This window comes from Lithobates pipiens, unplaced genomic scaffold (assembly GCF_037356315.1).
Source record: "Lithobates pipiens isolate NorthernLeopardFrog02 unplaced genomic scaffold, aLitPip1_a1.2 Scaffold_3, whole genome shotgun sequence".
Classification (NCBI taxonomy): Eukaryota; Metazoa; Chordata; class Amphibia; order Anura; family Ranidae; genus Lithobates; species Lithobates pipiens.
In genome coordinates, this window is record NW_027507790.1 from 79,220,661 (window position 1) to 79,243,694 (window position 23,034).

The 23,034-nt window shown below is 44.4% G+C and overlaps 1 protein-coding gene across 3 annotated transcripts in view; it reads left to right on the top strand.

The window, feature by feature from the left end:
• KNTC1 (kinetochore associated 1) overlaps positions 1-23,034 on the top strand; it is a 389,498-nt gene that overhangs the window by 26,269 nt on the left and 340,195 nt on the right. For all 3 annotated transcript variants that reach the window (XM_077461857.1, XM_077461860.1, XM_077461858.1), the window contains exons 4-6: positions 8,859-8,974; positions 17,025-17,103; positions 17,269-17,346. In XM_077461857.1, the coding sequence (XP_077317983.1) occupies positions 8,859-8,974; positions 17,025-17,103; positions 17,269-17,346 (273 nt within the window). The remainder of the gene's footprint in view (positions 1-8,858; positions 8,975-17,024; positions 17,104-17,268; positions 17,347-23,034) is intronic.

The window sequence follows — 23,034 nt, forward strand, 5'->3', positions numbered from 1 at the left end:
GTCACTATGCCTGATTGGTAATCTAGTCTCTCAGAGTTCCCTATCAGGTCTGCCCTGCCTGTTAATGGCAGTGGGTGGATTCCTGTGCCGCTTTTCAATCCAATAGCTCTTTTAGATTCTACCCACTGTTCTCTGCTTCTACTGACAGTTGCAGGCAAGGTGGACCTGATGGGAAAACTCACCGTGGGATTCCCTATCGGGCTGAATTTTTGTTTTTGTATTCCCATAAAAAAATGTATATGATTTGGTGGACCCATCTCTTCATTCTCTAGTCATCTTCCAGGGCCGAAGTCCTGAGAGATGACTGGTCCCACCCGACAGGAAGAGCAATCAACAACAGAGGTTAACACCTGCCTTCCCCCTGCACGTCAGTTCTTGATTGTGTTTGTCTGATGCAGCAAAACTTGTGTTTTTTTTTTTTTTTTTTTTACTGACCTGAAGCCTGGGGCAGATCGTCTCTCCCTAGGAGGCTGCACGTTTAGGCCGGGGAGGGCTGTGCGTCCATGCAGGGCATGTTCCCACTCCAGGGAGTTTTTTCCTTTGCAGGGGATCTTCCCTGTTTAGGAGCGAGGGGGACACTTTTTCCCTGTGGCAGAAAAACTCAGACAAGACGAATCAAGCCTCGTTTCCAGGTCTTCATCTATCGACACAGCAAGGAAGCGGATGGATGGAGAGGGAAGACGTGTTTGCAGTGACTGCAGCCGAGGAGGAGACCATGGGTGGTGAGTCGGACACTCAGGTCATGGGAAAGGGGGAAGCCCAACCCACGCCCCTAGAACGGGGGTGGGGGGGGGGTCAGGCAGGCAGGAGAAGGGACAGTTACTAACATTAGGTACTGTCTTTCTTTATCCCCCAGAGCCAAGCGAATCTGCTCCTATAGGCTGCCCAAGCCCACCCCTTCAAAGCGGTGTGGCTATTGTAATGAAAAGCTGCCGCTAGAGCATACCATATCTTTTTGTTATAAGTGTATGCACAAGCTTTCAGGCAAGGAGACCAAGGCTCATGAAAGATTTTTTTTTTTTTTTTTTTTTTTCTTCTGTTCAGTCGGAGATCTTCCTCCCAGGAGGGGACATTGGTCCTAAGCTTGTGGGGACCTCAGAGACTACCCTATTCTCAAAATTCGGATGAGGAGGTGGAGGGGCCTGGGGGTTCAGGTCAAAGTTCCCTAGAGGATGGGGAGGATTTAGACCTAGCTAGCCAAGACCATAAGGCTAGACCAGGTAGGAGTCTCCTTTTCCGTGGAAGACATGGAGGGGCTTCTTTTGGCAGTTTATGCCTCAAAAGACTTCTCAGAACCTCTGGCGCAGGTCTCAGCCTGAGATATTTATAGGGGGCTAGTCAGACCACTGTCAAGTCTTGCCTGTTCACCAGACCCTTTAAGGAAGTTATCCTGAGGGAATGGAATGAGCTGGAAAGAAAGGTATTAAAGCTTAAAACCTGGAAACTGAGTCATCCGTTTGGGGAGGAGGAGGAAGAAAAGTTCAAGACCCCCAAATTGGACGCTGCATTGTCGCAGGTGTCAAAGATGTCCAATATGTCCTGTGGGGATTCAGGTAATATTAAGGACCAGATGGACCACAGGTCAGAGACACTATTGTGCAGGGCCTGGCATGCAAACGCAGCAGCCATGGTCCCGGCATTGGCCTGTGTTTCAAGAAACGCAGATGCTTGGCTGAACAGGTTATCAGACCATGTGTCGCAAGGAGCCAAGTCTAAGCAGGTGTTTGACTCTCTTGAAGTTATCAGCAAGATGGTAGTGTACTTCGCAAACGCTCCAGTGGTGACAGCTAGGACAACCGCTAAGTCGGCAGCCCTACTCAATTCAGCTAGGGTCATTTGGGTCAAGTCATGAGAGGGAGACCACATGTCTAGATCTTGGCTCTGCGGTTTGCCTTTTGAGGACTCCCTGTTGTTTGGTTCAGGTCTGGACCAAGTACTTTCACATTCCACAGAAAAGGGAAAGAAATTCCCAGTAAGGGCCAAAAACGGATAAAAGGAAATGGCTTTTTTGTGGCCCTTCTAGTCGGAGCCAGTTCAAGTCCAAAAAGTACTCGTGCAAAAGATGGGTTAACAGTAAGGGCAAAGAGAAAGGTGGTCTCCTGTTTTCCAGCCCTAGACCCCACTGTAAAGATTCCAAATGACACAAGCCTCAAAGTGGGGGGACATTTACTTTCCCAGTGGGAGCAGATCTCCAGGAGCCCTCATATCCTGGAGCTGTTAAGAGGCGAGTCAAAATGTTATTTTGACTCGCCTGACCAGGGATCAGCTAAGAGCAGAAAGACCTCTGAGCAGTATCCGAGAATTGGCGGAACAGGAGGTAAATGCTCCGGTCCCAACGGATCATGTTTGCCAGGGATTTTATTCCAATTTGTTCGTGGTCCAACAACCCTCAGGCAAGTTTCACCTGATCATAAATCTCGGGAAACGAAACCAGTTTCTGTGGTACAAAAGGTTCTGCATGGACAGTATCTACAGTGTCCAAAAACACCTTTTTTAAAAGGGGTCTTCATGGTCATGCTGGACCTCAGGGATGCTTACCTCCACATCCCCATACCCTATTACGGTTTGCCATACTAACAAGTCGGGGGATCCAACACTGGCAGTTCAGAGCACTCCCCTTCAGCCTTGCAGCAAGCCCAAGGTTTTTTTTACCAAGGTACTAGCAGAGGTATTGTAGCTCACCTTCACCTCCAGGTGTTCTCCTCAATCCCATACCTAGACAACCTCCTGGTCTATGCCCATTCGCTACAGCAACTAAGGGTGGACTTAGAGAGGGTGATTTTATTTATTTTTTTATCCTGGAGACCTTGGGATGGATCGCCAATCGAGAACCCCTCCTAGAGCCATCCCAAACAAAGGTCTTTTTGGGATATCTCATGCACTCTGGGGTTCAAATGCGCTTTCTTTCAGAAGTGAAAGTTGTAAAGGTGATGGGTGCAGTTTTAACATTACTAGAGCTCAGAGAATGTTCCTGCAGGCACATCATGAGGATCTTGGGACTGATGACTTCTTGCATCCCAGCTGTTCCTTGGGCACAACTTCACTCTAGAGCAATTCAGTTCTTCCTTGTCAGGGCTGGGCTCAGCTGTCGGCAAATTGCCAGCTCCTATCTCTCCACAGTTACTCAGCCCTTGCTGATATTCTGCTAGTCAGTCCTGCCTACTTAAGCCGTCCAGTCCAGATGAGCTCTGCCTTCGCCTTCGTCAACATCAGAGATGCTCTTCTGCATTCCTGTTAAGACTTACTTGGTTGACATCCCTTCTGGCTCCTGCTTGCTGTTTTACTACGCTCATCTCAGGCTCCCCGATGTTTGGCTTGTCTGACTATCCATTCCTGTTCCTCAATTCTCTGGCTATGTTTTGACTACATTTGTTCTATTTACTTTTATTATTAAACAAGTGTGATTTAACTGCACTTCTGTCTTGGTCTGATTTTATGGTTTCTGACATTCCTGCTCTCGTCGTGGGACAGGAGGGAGTCCTTGGATGGAAAAGTGTCCCTTCCAGCAGAAGTAAAAGCCTCATTAAAGTGATGACTCTATGCAAATAGGTTAGCGTTGAGTCGACCTTGGCAACAGTGGTTCCAAGTTGGGCTGACCACAGATGCAAGTTCCTGGGGGAGGGGGCCCCATCGGGTAGACTCCTGGGCTTAGGGAGCTTGGGACCCAGCCCAGGCAAAACCTCTTCCAAATGCAGAAAACTGCTGGCGGTGAGACAGGCCCTAAGGGTGTTTGCAAACAGGATGCGGGGAGGGAAGATCAGATCCTCTCTGACAATATGGTGATGGTACCAGGTCCTGGAACCTATTAATTCTGTCCCTGGAGGTCTTAGGTTGGGCAGAGGAGATGCTGACCTCTATCTTGGCAGTCCACATAAGCGGAACCGCCAATATAGAGGCAGATTTTCTCAGCTGCCAGCCCGTCCTTTAAGAGGAATGGGAACTAAACAGCAAAGTCTTTTCTCAGCTAAGTCAGCTCTTTGGTACCCTGGAGATGGGCATCTTTGCCTAAAAGAGGAACAGGAAGGTGAGGCGCTATTTTTAACTACCTTTTGCCCCCCTCCCCCCCTACAAAAGGAATGCTTGTTTTTGTCCAGGGTACCATTAAAAAGGCCGTTTTTAATTCCTTGCTACCTTGGCAGCCGGTGCTCACTTCCTTTCTGATTCTTTGGGTTGTGGGTGAGCCCTCAGTTACAATGCAGAGCTGCTGGTCCTACTTTGTATCTGATGTGAGCTTGCCTGCAAACACAGCACCAAGGAGACAAGGTTTTGGGGGTCCAATTGTATGAAGATAAGGATGCCTGTGAGAACAAGGGATAAGGTAATTTTAAAAATACATTTTAATACCTCCCTAGACAAAATGAGCATTATCCCTTTTAGTGTATGAGAGTTCCATTGCAAAGATAGTTTGGAATTCTTAATTTTTTTTCAGCTTTAGAGGATTAGAATATGAAACAAAAAAGAAAAAAAGTAAGTAACACACTACTAGGAGGTTAGAGAGTGCTGCTCACCCCTAAATTATGATTGAAAAAAAAGAAAAAGGAAAAATATCCCCTGTAGTGGAGTTTTTTGGCAGCAAAACAATATCTGTAATAGGGTAAAAATATATATATATACAAAGTAGAAATTAAACTACTAAATAAAAGGGGGAATTTTTTATAAATGTTTATTAGTACATAAAAAAAATGAATATAAAGATATAAATGACACAGTAGTCAACAATTGAACTCCACTGGACAGTTAAAAGGCATAATATAAGAATTGGATGTACATATATAGACAAAATTATAATATCACATGAGCACTGTACACCTGTATACACAGTGGAGATGTGACAAAGACGCGTTTCGACCCTCACTTGGGGTCTTCTTCAGAGGATTTGTCTACCATAGAAAGAAAAAACATCTATGAATAGATATACAAGAAATTACGATGTGCTGTAAACAATTTACTGTAAACAGAATATAGATATAGATATCTAGAATCACAGCATAATATAATTACCAATTGATGTACATCACAAGCAGTAAAAACGTGATATCCACAGTGGAGATCCTCTTCAAAGGATAAGAGTAGTACAAACCACTTTTCTCTCCCCCTGCATATATGTGCCAAAGGTCACAGAGTTAACACCTGTCGCTGTAACCAAACCAGGAAAAAAGGGGGGAACGGAGTCCAATGGTGTGGCTTGCGAGGGATCACATACGTGAATCCACCCCCAGTATAACCCACGGGAGGGGATGCAGGCGTCAGCGGCCGAGAGACGGAAAGGACGCACCTGCAGCAGAATAAGACGCAAACAAAAAACAGTCAGCGTTGCCCACTCCATAAATAATGGAGAGGGCCCCTCAACTATGATATATACATATAGTTAGAGCCTAACAGCTGACATGGGGGGGTGCCACTTGATCCTATAATGTACATATAAATGAGAATAACAGAGGAAAAAGGGGAAAAAAGGAGAACACCCCCTACAAACCATCCCAAAAGGTGTGAAAATGCTAAACAAAGTGAAGTGAAAGAAAAATAATGGAAGTGAAAGGCAAGAAACAACAAGACACCATAGCAATGGAAAGGAGGGAGGGAGGAATCAAGGTGTGTAATCAGCCAAAAGTGGCTGGGGATGCTGAAAGTGAAATTGTTTGTTACCTGTATAGGTCGTTCAGTGAATGAAAATTCCTTGGAAGGCAAACCAAGGAGAAACACAAGAACGGGGGAGTAGTGTCTATAATCCAAGCCTCAGGGGTCCTTTGGACACCCACCCTGCACACATATGCGATCCAATGGGGCAAACAAGAAGCCCTAATCTGTGAATAGATGTAAATAGTGAACATCTAAACCTCAGATATATCAAAGGTGCATATCAAATCAAGAAGTAACTTGCCCCCTGTGCAATAAACAGTCAGCAAAAATGGTCTCCTACGGAGGGAGGGATAAGTTTCCCTCTATATGGATGGGGTATATATAGTACACCCCGCCTAACTGCTTCTGCGCTCAAAATCAGCCACAGGTGGGCCCCGCCCATCCATCCGCCCAATGCTGATTGGCACTGCATGGTCGCCATAACGGCCGACCGCATGTGGTCCCCCCCCCCGGCGTTCCACCGCTATGCGAAAGGGGCAGATATGATCAGTTCGTGGTCTTTCGATCTTGCTACCCAGTTTATGGGTATCAACTGGGATAGGAGGAAAGTTATTCAAACTTTCCTCCTATCCCAGTTGATAACTATAAACTGGGTACATTTTTAATTATAGGTGGTAACTTAAATCGGTTTATTCACCCATAGGTCCACACATTTTTTGAACTCTCTTGACACAGTACTCCTCTGAAAGACAGTTGGAGGGAACTTAATTCCACAAAGTGAGATTACTAATTTTATTTGTATGTCTTAATATTTTACTTCCCAGGGCCTGCCTAGTATAAAGTTGTATTGAGGCCTCCAAGGTTTTTTTTTTTTTTTTTCCCCCTTTCGCCTTAAGCTGGACATTGTTCTACCATCCCTATCTGTCCTGCTTCTAAACATACTAAGGAGATTTCCTTCCATTGTCTGTCTGGATGTGGTATGGTATGTGCCCATAGTCTAACTTTCAGCTAAAGCTCCATTCAGATGCTTCTCTTGTCCACCCCTTAGTTGTGCTCCTTTTGGGTGTCCTAATGTTCCATAATACTCTTCGTGTGTACCAAAATGTATAATTAATATATTTTTTTTTATCATAGCCCTTTTTTTTGGTACACATTACAGGACATAGGTCCCCCCCCTTCTAATCTTATGATGGATTGCTACTATTGCTTCCTATCAAAACTCAAGCATGCTGGGAGTTGCAAAGTATATTCTGAGCTGACTTTAAGCATTTTGTGCCAGTGTACAATCTTCTAAAGGGAGCAACAAATTTTCTTTAGTATGCAGCTCAACTCTTCCCAACTACCTATATCCCATGGAAACTGTTTTATGGGTTAGTATTGAAGCTGTACACCATGATCCCTTTCCCAACAAAACATTCTATGGCTGTATCCAGGGGACAGGAAAGTCTATCGAATCCCACTTTCCATTCCCTTAAGGCAGGGATATGCAATTAGCAGACCTCCAGCTGTTGCAAAACCCATCATGCCTCTGCCCTCTGGGTGTCATGGTTATGGCTGTCCGTCTTGCTATGCCTTATGGGACTTGTAGTTCTGCAACAGCTGGAGGCCCACTAATTGCATATCCCTGCCTTAAGGTATGGGATGACAAAATCACTCGGGGGCTTGATTTCCTCACATCTTCTATTGCTCTTTCAGTTGTAACCCCTCTTTCTTTTTTTTTTTTTGTGTTTTTATTTAGCCACTCAACTTCTCAGTCTTGAGGCTTGGAAAAGGTCAGGGCCATGTAGTCTACACAAAAATTTGCAGAGTAGAGGCATTAAATCCTTCAACATTCTATACTGGCCAAACATTGAAATGCTCCAATACTTGCAGGTCAGGGTTCCACACCCAGCTCAAACTTTCACACCCTTCAAAACTAAATTCCTTAGGGATCCCTGCTTACCTGGTATACACTCCCTGTTCTTCTCTTTGTCTTTTAGTTGGCCCCAGATCCACCTCTTTACACTTGTAACTGGATGTCTTGACCTTTTTCTCTGGTTGCCAAAGATGACTGAAAACTAATTTGGGCAACCGCACAAAAGTGCTCCTCCCTTGGTGTTACTGCTATTGAAACCAATAGTTATCTGCCACTGGTATGTGGTTCTTGACTGGATTTATGGATTTGTTCCTGGGTACTCCCTATTTTGCTTAAAAGGGAAGCATTGCATTAGGTATCCACATGCATATATGGTAGGACTGCCCAATTCAACATTATTGGATAATTTTTCTGCATTGTATCAAAGCTGTTTGGACACATTATGCCATTAGATCCTGGCAAAGCACTGCTAAGTTTAAGACCATCAGGCATAAGTAGTGTCAAGTTCAGACTATTTTTTTCATGTCTTAACTGTGGCTAAACGATTGCTAGGGTGTTGAAAAGCGCCAATCTTGCTCATATTGAGGTTCGGAACAGAGTGACTCAAGCTGCGATACATGAAAAACTTAACTTAATTCTAGTGGATAAGATTTCCCAAATACCTTCAAGTATAGCAACCGTGGGTAAATATATTATCTCCAGACTTTGACAAAAGACTTTTTGGAAACCTGAGCATTTTTCCTGTTGTCGTATATACCTTGGACCATAAGCCGCTGTTAAGTATAGCTCCTCCCATGTGTCCAATACCAAAGCATCCTCCCTGCCCTTTCCTTCTTTAAACTTTACTTGCATTCATTTACAAATGTTTGTCACCTTTTATGAGCCTCTATATCAGCTGTCACAAAATTGCAGCCCACGATCCAAACACAGACTGAGTGACACTCCTGTCTGGACCGTCAGGCTGCCAGTGTATAGCGCCATATCCCCACTGCTCCGCTCAGCAGTCATTGGTTGCTGGGACCACGGGCGCCCTGCAACCAGTGACATTGTGTAAGCCCTGCCCCCGCCCCCCCCTGCTTTCTATACAGGGTGTTTCCAAAGTGTGTGGAGAAAACCAGTAAAAAAGCATTAGAGAGTGCTGCAAAAAAAGGGAAGGCTTTTTTCATTAAGCAACAGTCTGCAGGACATGGGAGAGCAGACCATTACAAGTAAATAATGTATCTAGTGTTTGTATCCCAAACAAAAACCAAATCAATAAGCATCTTCTTTAGCGAACAATCTAAGAAAACCTCATGTTCATATCTTTCTTTCCAGCCTTCATAAAAGTCTAACTTCATCGTTAGTGCAGGTACATGGTATATTTTAAACTAAAATTTGAAAACGAGAAAAAAATAATCCACTTTTGTTGTTTTTATTTTTACAGATACAGAAGTAGATGTTGTGGGCGTTTGCCATGAAGGACAGTTTCTGTTGGTTGGAGAGAGAAATGGCAATGTTCATCTTATTCATGTGATGTCTAGACAGATCTTGATTACAAAGGTAAATTTGTTCAGTCTACATTTTGGTTTCAGGGTTGAATGGAAAGATTGTTTTAATAGTAAAATTAAAGTAAATGTTGACCATTCTGCTGAATTATAATCCTTTTTCTGTTAATTCAATCGGTGCATATATATATATATATATATATATATATATATATATATATATATATAATAAAAAATATATTCATGGTACAAGAAAATATTTCATTTGGTGAAGGGGAAGATGTTAGAACTCTTGAGTATTCTGCTGACCAAATCAGGATGCTCATTCCAGTGTACCCAATCCAGGAGTTACTAATCCTGGAGAAAGCGGCCCAACCCACTTTTTCTCCACACTCAAAACCCCTCAAAGTTCCTCAAGCTGAATAAGTGAGAACCAAAGAAACATGTGAAAGTTGACCACACTCCAAAGTATAGAGGAATAAAATTGTAGCTTTATTGCAATTTTAAATCCATAAAGATGACATTGATACAGACACAGCAGAGCTTAATAATCTCTGCTGTGTCTGTATCAATGTCATCTTTATGGATTTAAATTTGCAATAAAGCTACAATTTTATTACTCTATACTTTGGAGTGTGGTGAAATTTCACATGTTTCTTTGTCTATCTTTTCAGACTGTGGACTGGACCTGTACCTTAATTGTGCATAAGTGAGAACCCTGGGGGACATCTAACACTTCTGACACTGTGACAAAGCTCACCGCTGTCACAAAATATATTTCTTTATCGTACATCATGGGACACAGAGCACCATAGTAATCACTATGTGGGTATATATGCACCTTCAGGTGATGGACAGTGGTATACCCAATACAGGAAGTTCACTCCCTATATAACCCCTCCTCCTACCAGGAGTACCTCAGTTTTTTTGCCAGTGTCTAAGGTGTTGGTCACGAGTGAAGATGTGCTCTGAGGAGCTCCAGGAGGGATCCTTGCTGGATTTAAATAGCCTTCACAGACCGGATTCATCCTAAGTGCCACTGAGGCCAAGGTGGATGGTACCTGGGCCTCGTATATGAAGCACGGAGTTTTGCCTGCAATGCCTCTCCTTGCAGGGCTGGACCCTGGGACCCAGGGCTTTGGTCATGCTTACGTCACCTACAGTTTTTACTGGCGGGGTGCTATTACAGGTCCAATGGAGTGGAACCCTGATAAAAAGAACCCGGTCCTTGAAGGTTTGCTAACGCAGCCTGCCGTGAGTGAGGGTGAAGGTTGGATCTGTCTGTTAATTGATCAGAATCCTGCGACGGGGATAAGGTAAGGCAAGAAGCCCAGGAACTATAAAAGTCCACCTATAGTTTTCTTCTTTAGGGAAAAATGTTGTTATGCCTTAATTCTCCACTAGGAGTATACGCACAAACCGTAATCTGTTGTCTTTACTTCAGCTCAGTTATAGTCTGTGTGTGTGGCCGCAGCAGCTTTTACGGGGGGGATTCCTCTTGAGGTAAGAGATCTGCCATGCTTCATGCTTCTCTCCCTCCTGAAGGGATCAAGAGGGAAGAGAATCCGCAATTGTACCTCCCTTGCAAACCCCCCCCCCCCCCGTCCCGCGAGGGGTGTGGAGGTCCAGGTTTACGTCTCCAGACTATCTATGGACCCGAAGGCTGCCGCGCAAATGTCTTTTGAAATTTCAAACGGGGGGGGGGTGGAATGACGGAGGGGGAGGAGCCTAGACACGGCTCCGTGTGTAGGATGTAGCGTCCACAGGGATGCAAGCGCAGGGATAGGACAGTAACTGGAGCAGTCTCTCCTTGGCTGTATAGCAAGGAGAAGCAAGCCTGGCTACACCTGAGAGACAGGAGTGGGGGGGCACGTAAGGGCTACAAATGGACATTCCTAATATGGAAAGGACGTTTTTCCCAGCGCTAGCCTGAACTTAAATAGCGGCATTACACTGTCAGACTATGTTCAGCGATTAGTGCGTTTAAATAGTGCCTCTGCTTTTTGTGCTTAGGACTATGCCTGTCAAAAAAGACACCACAAAGACCAAAAAGGTACCATCGATTTCACCCCTAGGCGCTAGGAACTCCAGTCATGCCTCCACACTGTCATCCTCGCCTGAAATACCAGATATGACAAGCCAGGCTGAGTCATTGGAACAAATTGGTGGTGCAGCTGCTTCTCACATCTCAGCCCCTGTATATGTGACTGAAGATGCCTTTTCCTCCGCTCTGCTGGGCCTAGAGGGAAGATTAGCGTCTTTAATTGCGTCCTCCATCCAAAAGTATAGGAAATTGGTGAATGGTGTAGCGCTAACTGATCAGCACAAATATGTGAATATATGTGAAAATAAAAACAATACAGGGATATTGACATCAAAAGTCCATCTGCAAAGTAAAATGGTGTCACTATGATGCACAAATCAATCTGACCAACAATGGAACGTAAATCCAATGGTGAGTGAAATGTGAAATCCAAAATGGTGATATATATATATATATAACACAGTGCCTTGCGAAAGTATTCGCCCCCCTTGAACTTTTCAACCTTTTGCCACATTTCAGGCTTCAAACATAAAGATATAACATTTTTATTTTTTGTGAAGAATCGCCAACAAGTGGGACACAATTGTGAAGTTGAACGAAATCTATTGGATTTTTTAAACTTTTTTTAACTAATAAAAAAATGAAAAGTGGGGCGTGCAAAATTATTCGGCCCCCTTGCGTTAATACTTTGTAGAGCCACCTTTTGCTGCGATTACAGCTGCAAGTCGCTTGGGGTATGTCTCTATCAGTTTTGCACATCGAGAGACTGAAATTCTTGCCCATTCTTCCTTGCAAAACAGCTCGAGCTCAGTGAGGTTGGATGGAGAGCGTTTGTGAACAGCAGTTTTCAGCTCTTTCCACAGATTCTCGATTGGATTCAGGTCTGGACTTTGACTTGGCCATTCTAAAACCTGGATACGTTTATTTGTGAACCATTCCTTTGTAGATTTTGCTGTATGTTTGGGATCATTGTCTTGTTGGAAGATAAATCTCAGTCCCAGTTTCAGGTCTTTTGCAGACTCCAACAGGTTTTCATCCAGAATGGTCCTGTATTTGGCTGCATCCATCTTCCCCTCAATTTTAACCATCTTCCCTGTCCCTGCTGAAGAAAAGCAGGCCCAAACCATGATGCTGCCACCACCATGTTTGACAGTGGGGATGGTGTGTTGAGGGTGATGAGCTGTGTTGCTTTTACGCCAAACATATCTTTTGCATTGTGGGCAAAAAGTTCGATTTTGGTTTCATCTGACCAGAGCACCTTCTTCCACATGTTTGGTGTGTCTCCCAGGTGGCTTGTGGCAAACTTTAGACGAGACTTTTTATGGATATCTTTGAGAAATGGCTTTCTTCTTGCCACTCTTCCATAAAGGCCAGATTTGTGCAGTGTACCACTGATTGTTGTCCTATGGACAGACTCTCCCACCTCAGCTGTAGTTCTCTGCAGTTCATCCAGAGTGATCATGGGCCTCTTGGCTGCATCTCTGTTCAGTCTTCTCCTTGTCTGAGCTGAAAGTTTAGAGGGACGACCAGGTCTTGGTAGATTTGCAGTGGTCCGATACTCCCATTTCAAAATGATCGCTTGCACAGTGCTCCTTGGGATGTTTAAAGCTTGGGAAATCTTTTTGTATCCAAATCTGGCTTTAAACTTCTCCACAACAGTATTACGGACCTGCCTGGTGTGTTCCTTGGTCTTCATGATGCTCTCTGCGCTTTCAACAGAACCCTGAGACTATGACAGAGCAGGTGCATTTATACAGAGACTTGATTACACACAGGTGGATTCTATTTATCACCATCAGTAATTTAGGACAACATTGGATCATTCAGAGATCCTCGCTGAACTTCGGGAGTGAGTTTGCTGCACTGAAAGTAAAGGGGCCGAATCATTTTGCACCCACCACTTTTCAGTTTTTTATTTGCTAAAAAGTTTAAAATATCCAATAGATTTCGTTCCACTTCACAATTGTGTCCCACTTGTTGGTGATTCTTCACAAAAAATTTAAATTTTATATCTTTGTTTGAAGCCTGAAATGTGGCAAAAGGTTAAAAAGTTCAAGGGGGCCGAATACTTTCGCAAGGCACTGTATATATATGTTTGTGTTTGTGTATATGTGTGTGTGTGTATGTATGTATGTATGTATATGTGTGTATGTGTGTGTGTATATGTATATGTATATATATATATGTATATATGTATGTCCAACACCAAGTAATGAGAAAAAAACACAGGAGTGGGGATGAAGCTGGAACGCTGTTCAGTGAAGAGACATCAAAGATGGCATATCCTCAAAAACAATGGGGAATGTGTATGCCCTTACTGGAACAGATAGACTCTGGTGTCAGCGACATGGAATCAAACGAGCAGATTGCCACAAATGGGCGATATGTAGACCTGAGAATAGTGGAATGCCTCCGGAGTGAACTCCCAGAACACCAAATGCGACCTCCCAATGGTATCTCCAATCAGGCAAACGTCAACGACTGGATCTTAGTGATGGATTCAACCGGATAGCGGAGCCACTTGCTTCATTGTCCCGTTTTTCTTTTCAGGAATGGAGAATTGGCAGGTGGACTACTTGAGTCGCCAACTATTGTTGCTGGGAGAATGGTTCTTCACCCCGGCATCGTTCTGTCAATATGCCAAGGATAAGGAGTTCCGGACGTGGATCCATTGGCATCTGGGTTCAGTGGCAACTTTGTGTCAAGGACAAGCAATTCGATGGCATACGAAACCGATGCTTTGGTATCTCCATGGGATCAGTCTTCACTGATCTATGCTTTCCCTCCTGTTCTGCTTCCACGCCTTCTTTTCGCAGGATCAAGCAAGAAGAGAAGGAGGTGATTCTTGTGGCCCAGAAGATCTTGGTTTGCCGAGACCAAAAGAATGATGGTAGGGGACCCTTGGTCCCTACCACTGTGGCCAGACCTTCTTTTGCATCCTTCCTTACAAACGCTAAGTTTAACGGTTTGGCTATTGAGACCCACATTTTAAAGCTGTCCGCTTCAGTAGTTTCTACATGCTTCTCACTCTCTGGTTTGTAACTTTATTCAGGGGGTAACGTGGATTAATCCTCCAGTTTGGTCACCCCTGAACAATTGGGACTTAATTTTAGTCCTGTCGACTTACAGAAGCAGCCTTTTGAGTCAATACAGAGATATTCCCTTGGTTCTCTTGACGGGAAAAAATTTTTTTTCTTGATTGCCATATCTTCGGCAAAAGAGCGTAGAGTTGGCTGCTCTTTCTTGTAAAAAGACACATTGGTTGTTCATAAGGATGAGGTTGTATTGTGGCCTCATCCTGAATTACTACCGAAGGTAGTATCTGGTTTTCATTTAAACCAGGATATTGTTCTGCCTTTATTTTTTTTCCCAGAACCTCGTTCTGTGGAAGAAAGGTCACTACATTCTCTTGATGTGGTGCGAGCTGTCAAGGTCTGTTGAAAGTGACTGCTCAAATTCATAAAACAGATGTTTTTCTTTGTTTCCAGACGATCCTATAAGAGGACAGGCAGCGTCGGAATCTACTACCGTGTTTCCCCGAAAGTAAGACAGTGTCTTACTTTCTTTTTATCCCCAAAAGCCCCACTATGTCTTACTTTCGGGGTATGTCTTATATTGGAAAAAAATCCCAGCATGCAGAGCTGCACTGCGCTACAGAAGAGGACTACAAGTCCCAGCATGCAAGGCTGCACTGTACTACAGAGGAGGCCTACAAGTCCCAGCATGCAAGGCTGCACTATGGAGGACTACAAGTCCAAGCATACAAAGCTGCTATGCTCAGCAGAGGAGAACTGTAAGCCCACACAGCCCGGTATGTTGGGACTTGTAGTCCTCCTCAGCTGCATCTTGCGGTTACATAATAAGAGCTGCAGAGAATCTCTTCACACCCCCCTCCCCCTCCCCCTCCCCCTCCTTGGTCTCTCTCTGTATGACCAGCACTGACCTGTACCGGGAGGACACAGAGCCAGTGACACCTGTCGGCAGTGATCCGGGACCTGGCGCAATAATCCCCTTCTCTGTGGTTGCGTCGCGCCGTTCTGATCAGTCTCCGGCAGCGGCTGTCACTCACAGCCGAGCAGAGTGAAGCCGCCTCCCCCTCCTCTTGTATGGCTACACAGTGCTGTGTATGGAGGAGGAGGCTTCAGTGAAGCCGCCTCCCCCTCCTTCTCCTTCATGGACAGCACTGTGTAGCCATACAAGAGGAGGGGGAGGCGGCTTCACTCTGCTCGGCTGTGAGTGACAGCCGCTGCCCGAGACTGATCAGAACGGCGCTGTCTCTTCAGTCGGAGGGGGAGGGCGCGGGCCTGGCATCCCCCCAGGGTGTGGCACCCGGTGCGGCCCGCACCCCCCGCCCCACTCTTAGTACGCCACTGGAGGCGGCAATACCCCCGTGTTTCCCCGAAAGTAAGACATATGTCTTACTTTCGGGGTACGGCTTATATTAGCCGACCTCTCTGAAACTCCCGATACGTCTTACAATCGGGGGTGTCTTACTATCGGGGAAACACGGTATTTCTAAAAAAGTTACATAGTTACAAGCGATTTTTCAAAATTTTATGGTTTAAAGAGTAAGGTTCCTCCTTTTTCATATTAAAGCGCACTCCACCAGGGCTGTTAGTGCCTCTGGGGCAGTGCATTGCCAAGCCATGGCTCAGATCTGCAAGGCCGTAACTTGGTCTTCAGTCCGTACATTTACCAGATTCTATCAAGTAGATGTAAAAGATATGAGGATATCGCCTTTGGGCACAGTGTACTGCAGGCTGCAGTATGATTCCTCTAGTCTCTTGGTGCCCTACAATTGTCTCCCTCCCTTCAGTTAGCATTGCTATGGGACCTCCCACATAGTAACTACTATGGCCGCGGGGCGGAGACTGGCTCCGTCCTTGGGAGGGTGACCCTCTGGAGGCGGGCGGGTGCCGCTTCCTGGGGTGGAGGTGGCAGGGAGCCTCCCCTGTCCCTGTTGGCCTTGACGTCACGCTCTCCTGCGGCCGGTGGGGGTATCGGGGGCTGTTGGAGGTAAACTGCACTCGGCCGCCGGTGCCGGAGGCCGGCCTGGGTGGAGAGGAGGGCAGCCGGTGACGGTCGTCAAGACCGCTCGGTTTGCGCCTTGGCCCGGCACAGCCCCACTCAATCTTTTTGGTAAACACAGGGGCTTTGTGGTTAGCGTTCTGCCTTGCACCATTAGTTGCATGGAGTTTGAATGTTTAGCCTGTGCTTGTGTGGGTTTCCTCCAGGTACTCTGACTTCCTCCCACTCTCCAAAAATAATGCTGGTAGGTTTACTGACTCTAAAATTGGCCCTAGTATGTGTATGTATGCATGTGGGTTAGAAACCTTGAACTGTAAGATAGAGATAGATATCTCTCTAAGTTAGTGTATGTAAAACACTGTAATTTGTCTGAGCTTTTGAGAAAAACCTGCAATAAATATTAAGATTTGCCTAGGTCTCAATTAATTGCTGAATTTTGTTGATAATCCAGTCTTTATCAGTTGAATTTAAGTATAAACATTGTAACAATTTGTCAATGGAATAGACTGTGTAAGTGAAAAAAGTTTAACCACTTAAACACTAAACCATTTTCTGACCTTTTGTTGGTTTCAAGTTAAAATCTTTTTTTTGTTAGAACCCCCAAACATTTTATATATATATATATATATATATATATATATATATATATATTATATATTATATAATTTTTTTTTGTACACACCCTAGAGAAAAAAATGGTGGTTGTTGCAATATTTTATGTCACACTGTATTTGAGCAACGGTCTTTCAAATGCAATTATTTTTTTTTAAATTACTTTAATTAAAAAAAAAAATAACCAGTAAAGTTAGCCCTTTTTTGGTATAATGTGAAAGAATTTACGTTGCGAGAATCGTGATCTTTTTATTCTAAGCAAAACAATTGTGATTCTCATTTTGGCCAGAATCATGCAGCTCTAATATAAATATAAATAATTACTTTTTTGTTTTTCAAACAGTGTTTATAAATAATGGTGGTGGTATCAGTCTTATTTTTCCCTAATTTTTTATTCATTTTTTCTTCTATCCTTGTTTAGGCTATGGCATCAAGTTGTGTTAAAGACGGTGGACAAACCTTTAAAAAATTACTTATAGAAAAAGATACTTCAGATGAAGGTTGCTATATTTTGGCTTACTGTAGAATATTTGCTACTAATGTTTGTAATTTTATTACTGTCATTTTCAAATTTCCCTGTTTAGTTTGAAATTTATAAATTGAAAAGTTTTTTGGTGTATAATATATGTATATATGTGTCTGATTTACTAAATGTTGTTCTCCAGGTGTGTATCACATATTCCTTTTGGCAAATGGAGGCCTCTACTGTATAATGTACTTTCATCTTGCAAGGATAAACGATGGTATGTTAAAGATGTAAACACCTTATTTTGTAATTTATATATAAATATATGTTTGTTTTTTATTTAATTATCATAGCAAAGTTTTTTGAAGGTAACAGTATAACTGCAAAAATGTACCGGTCATGGGAGAAATACCTAGGTATTTATTCCATTCATGGATTCAATGACTCTTAATGTGAAGTTTGTGTGTTTTGACTCGTGAATGCTTGTTTGGGGTCAGTGAAAATTTACAAGGTTGTCGGGTAGCTTTTTGTTTTTTTTAAATATGCAGCAGCTAGACATTGTACTGAGTAGTACTTGCGCTTAGGACCATGTCTGTTCAGGGACATATGCCCAAAATGAAGGATTCTGCCTAATAAGCTTGTATGTATGTTGCCACAGAGTGCATCCAAAGGGTGGGTCATTACAATAAGCTGGGGTGGAATCTGTAGTGCGTGCAACCAACATGCTTACTATAAACCATATTGTGAGTCATTGGCTGCCAGGATTTTGGTTGCTATTTTAGCAAGGTTTCGGGTCCCCTTTGGTCTAATGAGAACCTCCAGAGTTGGGGACAGCTGACATCCTTCTGTGTAACGTTAGTTACAAGGCATGGTGGGTGTAATGCAAGGTAGATTCGTGGGCACCAGACACTTGTTGAATGCAGAGAGATTAATTTCCTCTTGAACAGAACTGGGGAAGAGAGGGTTTAAGGCCAGGACACCCTTGAGTAATTGCGATGTTAATTAGCAGACTCTGAGACTTCTATAGGTAGACAGCCATTTAGGGAAAAGCATCTGGCTTGACACATCTGCATGTATAGGATCGCTGTCACCTATGGCACAGTCTTTTATAACCGTTTCTAACGCGAGTTGTAACGTACTTCCTCTATAAACACTTCTTGTAGATCTTCACGCCACTGAGCTCCCAGTGTCTTTGACTAGACTTGCTGACCAGCTGCCACTGGATCTCCTGAGCTCTTCCAACCTTCTCACTGAGTATCTTCCTCAAGCATCACCCTTGCTTCCTGCTGGGTCCCTAGCTTGCCACTCACAGAAACTCCTTAAGCATCACCCCACTGGCCTGCTCGGTCCCTGGCTTGGCACACAAGGCTGTTCTGCAAATGTTGACTCCACTGGCTGGGTCCCTGGCTTTGCACCTGCTGAGGTTTTCAAATTCTTCACTGTCCCTGGCCGGTGAGAATACTGCTCCGGCACTTCAGCTACTCACTGTGGTCCCTTGGTGGCAACAGCTTCCTTTCTACCTCCGATCATGACAGGCTCTCCGGCCGGCAGAACAATCACTTGTGGTTGGACTGCAAGCTGCAGTCCCAACCCTACGCTGCTCTCTTGCTTCTGGATAGGCCCTCAGCCTAGCAGCCAGATGTCCCCAGGATAGACCTCAGGCTCTGGCCTAGCAGCCTGGGGCAGCACAACACACGTCCTCCCAGACAGCCGTCCAGGTGGCACCGAACCTCGATCACCTGACCTCATCCATATAAATAGGATCTCCCAGCAGGCCAAGGGACCCAAGAAGATCCCTGCCCATTGGCTGAGATACCCCATGTATTCCTAATCTGTCTTTGCAGTGGCCCTGTCTTATCTAATGTCACTAGATACCCGGCCATCTAGTGACAGAAGAGAGAAGTGCAGTAATTCCAGAATTGGAGTGTAATCAATTGGCCAAGACAACTATACCTGGCAGATACATTTACTAGCAACCCTGCCTTACCATCAGGGTGCTACATCATATACGTCACCTAAGTTTCTCATCTAAACATGATGGCGGCTCCAGGGTTTGTGTCTGCCATGGTGGAAACCAACTTGGTTGTTTTCTCAGATCTTAAGTTCTGATCTGAGTTCTTGACCCCAGAGACTTTTTGTAGTGCTTTGGGTGGAATAAAGCCTTCAGTCCTAGATCCACTTTAGAGCTGTTTGTCAGAACTTTCCAATAAGTCAGTTGGTTGTTGGACTTGATTTACAAAGCCCTTCTTGAACTGTGTTTACCTTGCTAAATAAAAGTGCAGGACAAACTGGGTGTGCCTGGATTGTGCATGTTTACCCCTGCCCCTATCAGTTGAGGCTGACCTCCTACAACTTGATGTAGGATGTTGGTATTTCCACTTTTGCAGTTGAATTTGAGAAAACCCCCACTATGTTTGTGTCCATTTACACAGGATAGCTAAAAAATAAAAACAAATAAAATAAAAAAACAATTAGATGGCTGTTTGAAGCAGGCTGCAAAGTACATACTGAGTCTATCGCCACACAGACTGGAGACATGCAGAGTTTTCCTCATTAACATGCAATGCAAGAAATCCAGGATGTAATGCCCTGTGTTCAGACAGTGTTCAAATTTCTCTGCCAGCACATAACCGCAGGATAATTATGGTAAACATTTTCTCCCCAACCCCCGTCATAAACATTACAGGGAAAGGTATGCCAAGTAGGCTTTTTCAGTCCTAGAGTTTTCAGCAAAAGGGCATTTAAGATTCAGCAGCAATTTCTAAATATTTTTTATAAAGTTATGTTATATGAATTGGAACATGTAATAAATACACAGTAGGATTTATCAAATTTTGGCTGAAAAAAATGAAAATACAGTTAAACAGACACCTATTAAGCAAAATGGAAAAGCTTGTAATACTGCTCATATTGTCAAATGCTAAACAGCAAGAGACTTGAAGTGGTTGTAAACCCTATATCCAGTGAAGTGATACACAGCAATCACACAAATCCTCCTATGTAAGTTGAACCAGTTTATCTGGAGTTAGCTGCAGCCATCTCTTCTCTAGAGCTATTCAAAGTGCAGAATTGTATAGCTTGTCTGAGTTTTCAGGAAGGGGGTAGAAATGAGGTGAACTCTGAGCTGATTGGAGGGAAGGGACACACCTCCCTTCACACATGAATGAGAGGGAGGCTGTCCATCACAGGCTGTATGCTGGAGCTCCTTCCCCTGTCACCTTTTTTACTCTTGTCAGAAGTGACCCAAGCAGATAGCAGAGGAACAAGGCAGCAGACAGAAATTACTTTTAGTGCTCTGATTTGAGACACACTATAGAGGGATATGCTTTGTTCATATTTCATGTCAGAGGTTTACAGCCACTTTACCTGCCTAACCACCTAGCAGCTACAGTTTACTAAAACCCACCAGGCCTTCAAGAGATAGCAGTAAGGCTAGGTTCACACAAGAACAGACAGCTGCCAGAGTGCCTAATGCTCTGGCAGCTGGTTGTTCCTGACTGCTGGGTGGGGGGGTGCAGCGTGGTGTGATTCAGTCCATCACACAGCTCCCCCCCCCCCCCCCCCTATTGTACAAACTTAATTTGTAGGTCCTCAAAGCACTCTATTTGGACATATTAACTACTTCCCGACCACTGGCCGTCAAATGACGGCCAGGCGGCGGACCTATTGTGGCGGGAGGGCATCATATGACGTCCTCCCGTTTAAACAGGAAATGCTCGCGATCGTGCGAGCACATCCCTGTTTCTTCGGTGGCGGCATGTCACAGAGACACCGCTCGCCACCGAAGGGGGTGAACAGCCATTGGGTATGGCTGTTTACCACGTGATCGGCCGTGATGAAGTCACGGCAGATCACAGATGGTCACACCCCCACTGTGCACCGAGCATGCGCGCAATCGCGTGCACTCCCGTGGCGGCGTGTTCCCCGGGAACACTGCTCGTCACCGAATGTTTCACAGCCGATCACTAAAATGTAAACAAACCACGACAAGGAGATGTTAACGGGTTCTCCTCCTCACACACGATCGGTGTTACTGCTTACAGTGTACACCAATCACACTGATTGCCCCCCCCCAATAAAGAGGACCTGTCGCCACCCCTCATAGTACCTGTCACGCACAGTCCATCAGAGTACCCGAGTACCTGTCACGCACAGTCCATCAGAGTACCCGAGTACCTGTCACCAGGCCATCAGAGTACCCGAGTACCTGTCACCAGGCCATCAGAGTACCCAAGTACCTATTTGCAGCCCATGCCTCATAGACTATACGTTGGGGTGTTTGCTTTCCAAAATTGGGTCATTTTGTGGGTAATTGCACTGTCCGGTGCTTCAGGACCTTCAAAAGTGTTATAAGTAGGCATGAAATGAGATGTCATTTATGCTCCTAGAATGCCTGAAGGTACTACTTCAATGTTCGGCCTCTCTATGTGACCAGGCTGTGTAAAAGTCCTACACATGTGGTATCGCCATACTCTGGAAGAGTAGCAAAATGTGTTTTGGGGTGTCATTTTTGCTATATACATGCTATGTGTTAGAGCATAACTGCTCAAGCGGAAGTAGATTCTCAACAGGCCGCATTGGTTGGGGGAAAGTCTAAATGAAGTGTTTCAGCTGGGAATACCACCATATATCTATTATCATCAAGTAATTTTTTATGTTTTGAGCTCCTGAAAATTGCAAATTCTACCTTTCACCATTACATCTTTTAATTGTGCATTTTCTATCTTAAGCCAATTTCCAAACATGCTCCCTATCCCAGGTGTAAAATAGTCTGTATCTTTAGTGGTATAAATGGAGTGTTATATCTCCATTTTTCTTTTTTGTCTAATTCCTAATATCCCTAGTGCATTCTGTGTAATATTGTGTGTATTCACATCTGTTTTCCTGAAGCGTGCGGGTATCCATATAATTTTCTCCATCGAAATCTTACTGATCGTACTTTACATTTCCACCCATCTTTTTTCTTTGTTGTTTTTTGCCCATTCAATCACCCGTGAGAGAATTACGGCGTTATAATAATTCTTGAGGTCTAGTACCCCCAGGCCCCCTGCCCTTTGTCCCTAGGCAAAACTGACAGACTAAAGCGTGGCTTCTTTTTCTGCAAAATAAACCTTAGGAGTATGGTTTTAAAGAGGAAGTAAACCCTGATGGATTTACTTCCTCTTTCATTCCCTGCAAAGGTAAAGCATAATGGACTACTATGCATCGCATAGTAGTCCATTATGTGTCCCTTACCTGACACAGGAGCCAGCGAAGTCACCGCTGTCCCCTGTAGTCCGGCGCATCCATCTTCTCGATGGGTCTCGCTGCTCCGCCGATGTCATTCGGCAAAGCCGCGATGAAGTCACTCCCGCGCATGCACACGGGAGCCGCCACTTGCGGCATATCGCCATTGACCGCGGCGTGCTCAGTGCGCCTGCGCGCCGCTGTCTATGGCAAATGCGCCGTAGACAGCGGTGCCTGTCATTCGGCAAATATCTCCTAAACCGTGTAGGTTCAGGAGATACTTCTTGGACCTACAGGTAAGCCTTAATCTAGGCTTACCTGTAGGTCAAAGTTGGTTGTGAGGGTTTACAATCACTTTAAGTGCCTCCATTCCGGGTTCAAGTAGACAAAAAGGGGGATCTAAAATGAAGCAAATCAATTGTGGAGGTGAACTTGGTTGTTATTTATTCAGTGTTCACTAAAAGAAAGCCCAGCCCCCAACAGTTAGTAATACACCCCTAGGAGCACTTAACCCCTACACTGCCACCCACTGGTTAACCCCTTTCACTGCCAGTGTCATTTACACAGGAATCGCTGCATTTGTATAGCAGTGATTGCTGTATAAATGACAATGGTCCCAAAAATGTGTCAAAAATGTCCGATGTGTCCGCCATAATGTCGCAGTCACAATTAAAATTACTAGTAAAAAAATAAATTATTAATAAAAATGCCATAAAATATCCCCTCTTTTTGTAAACGC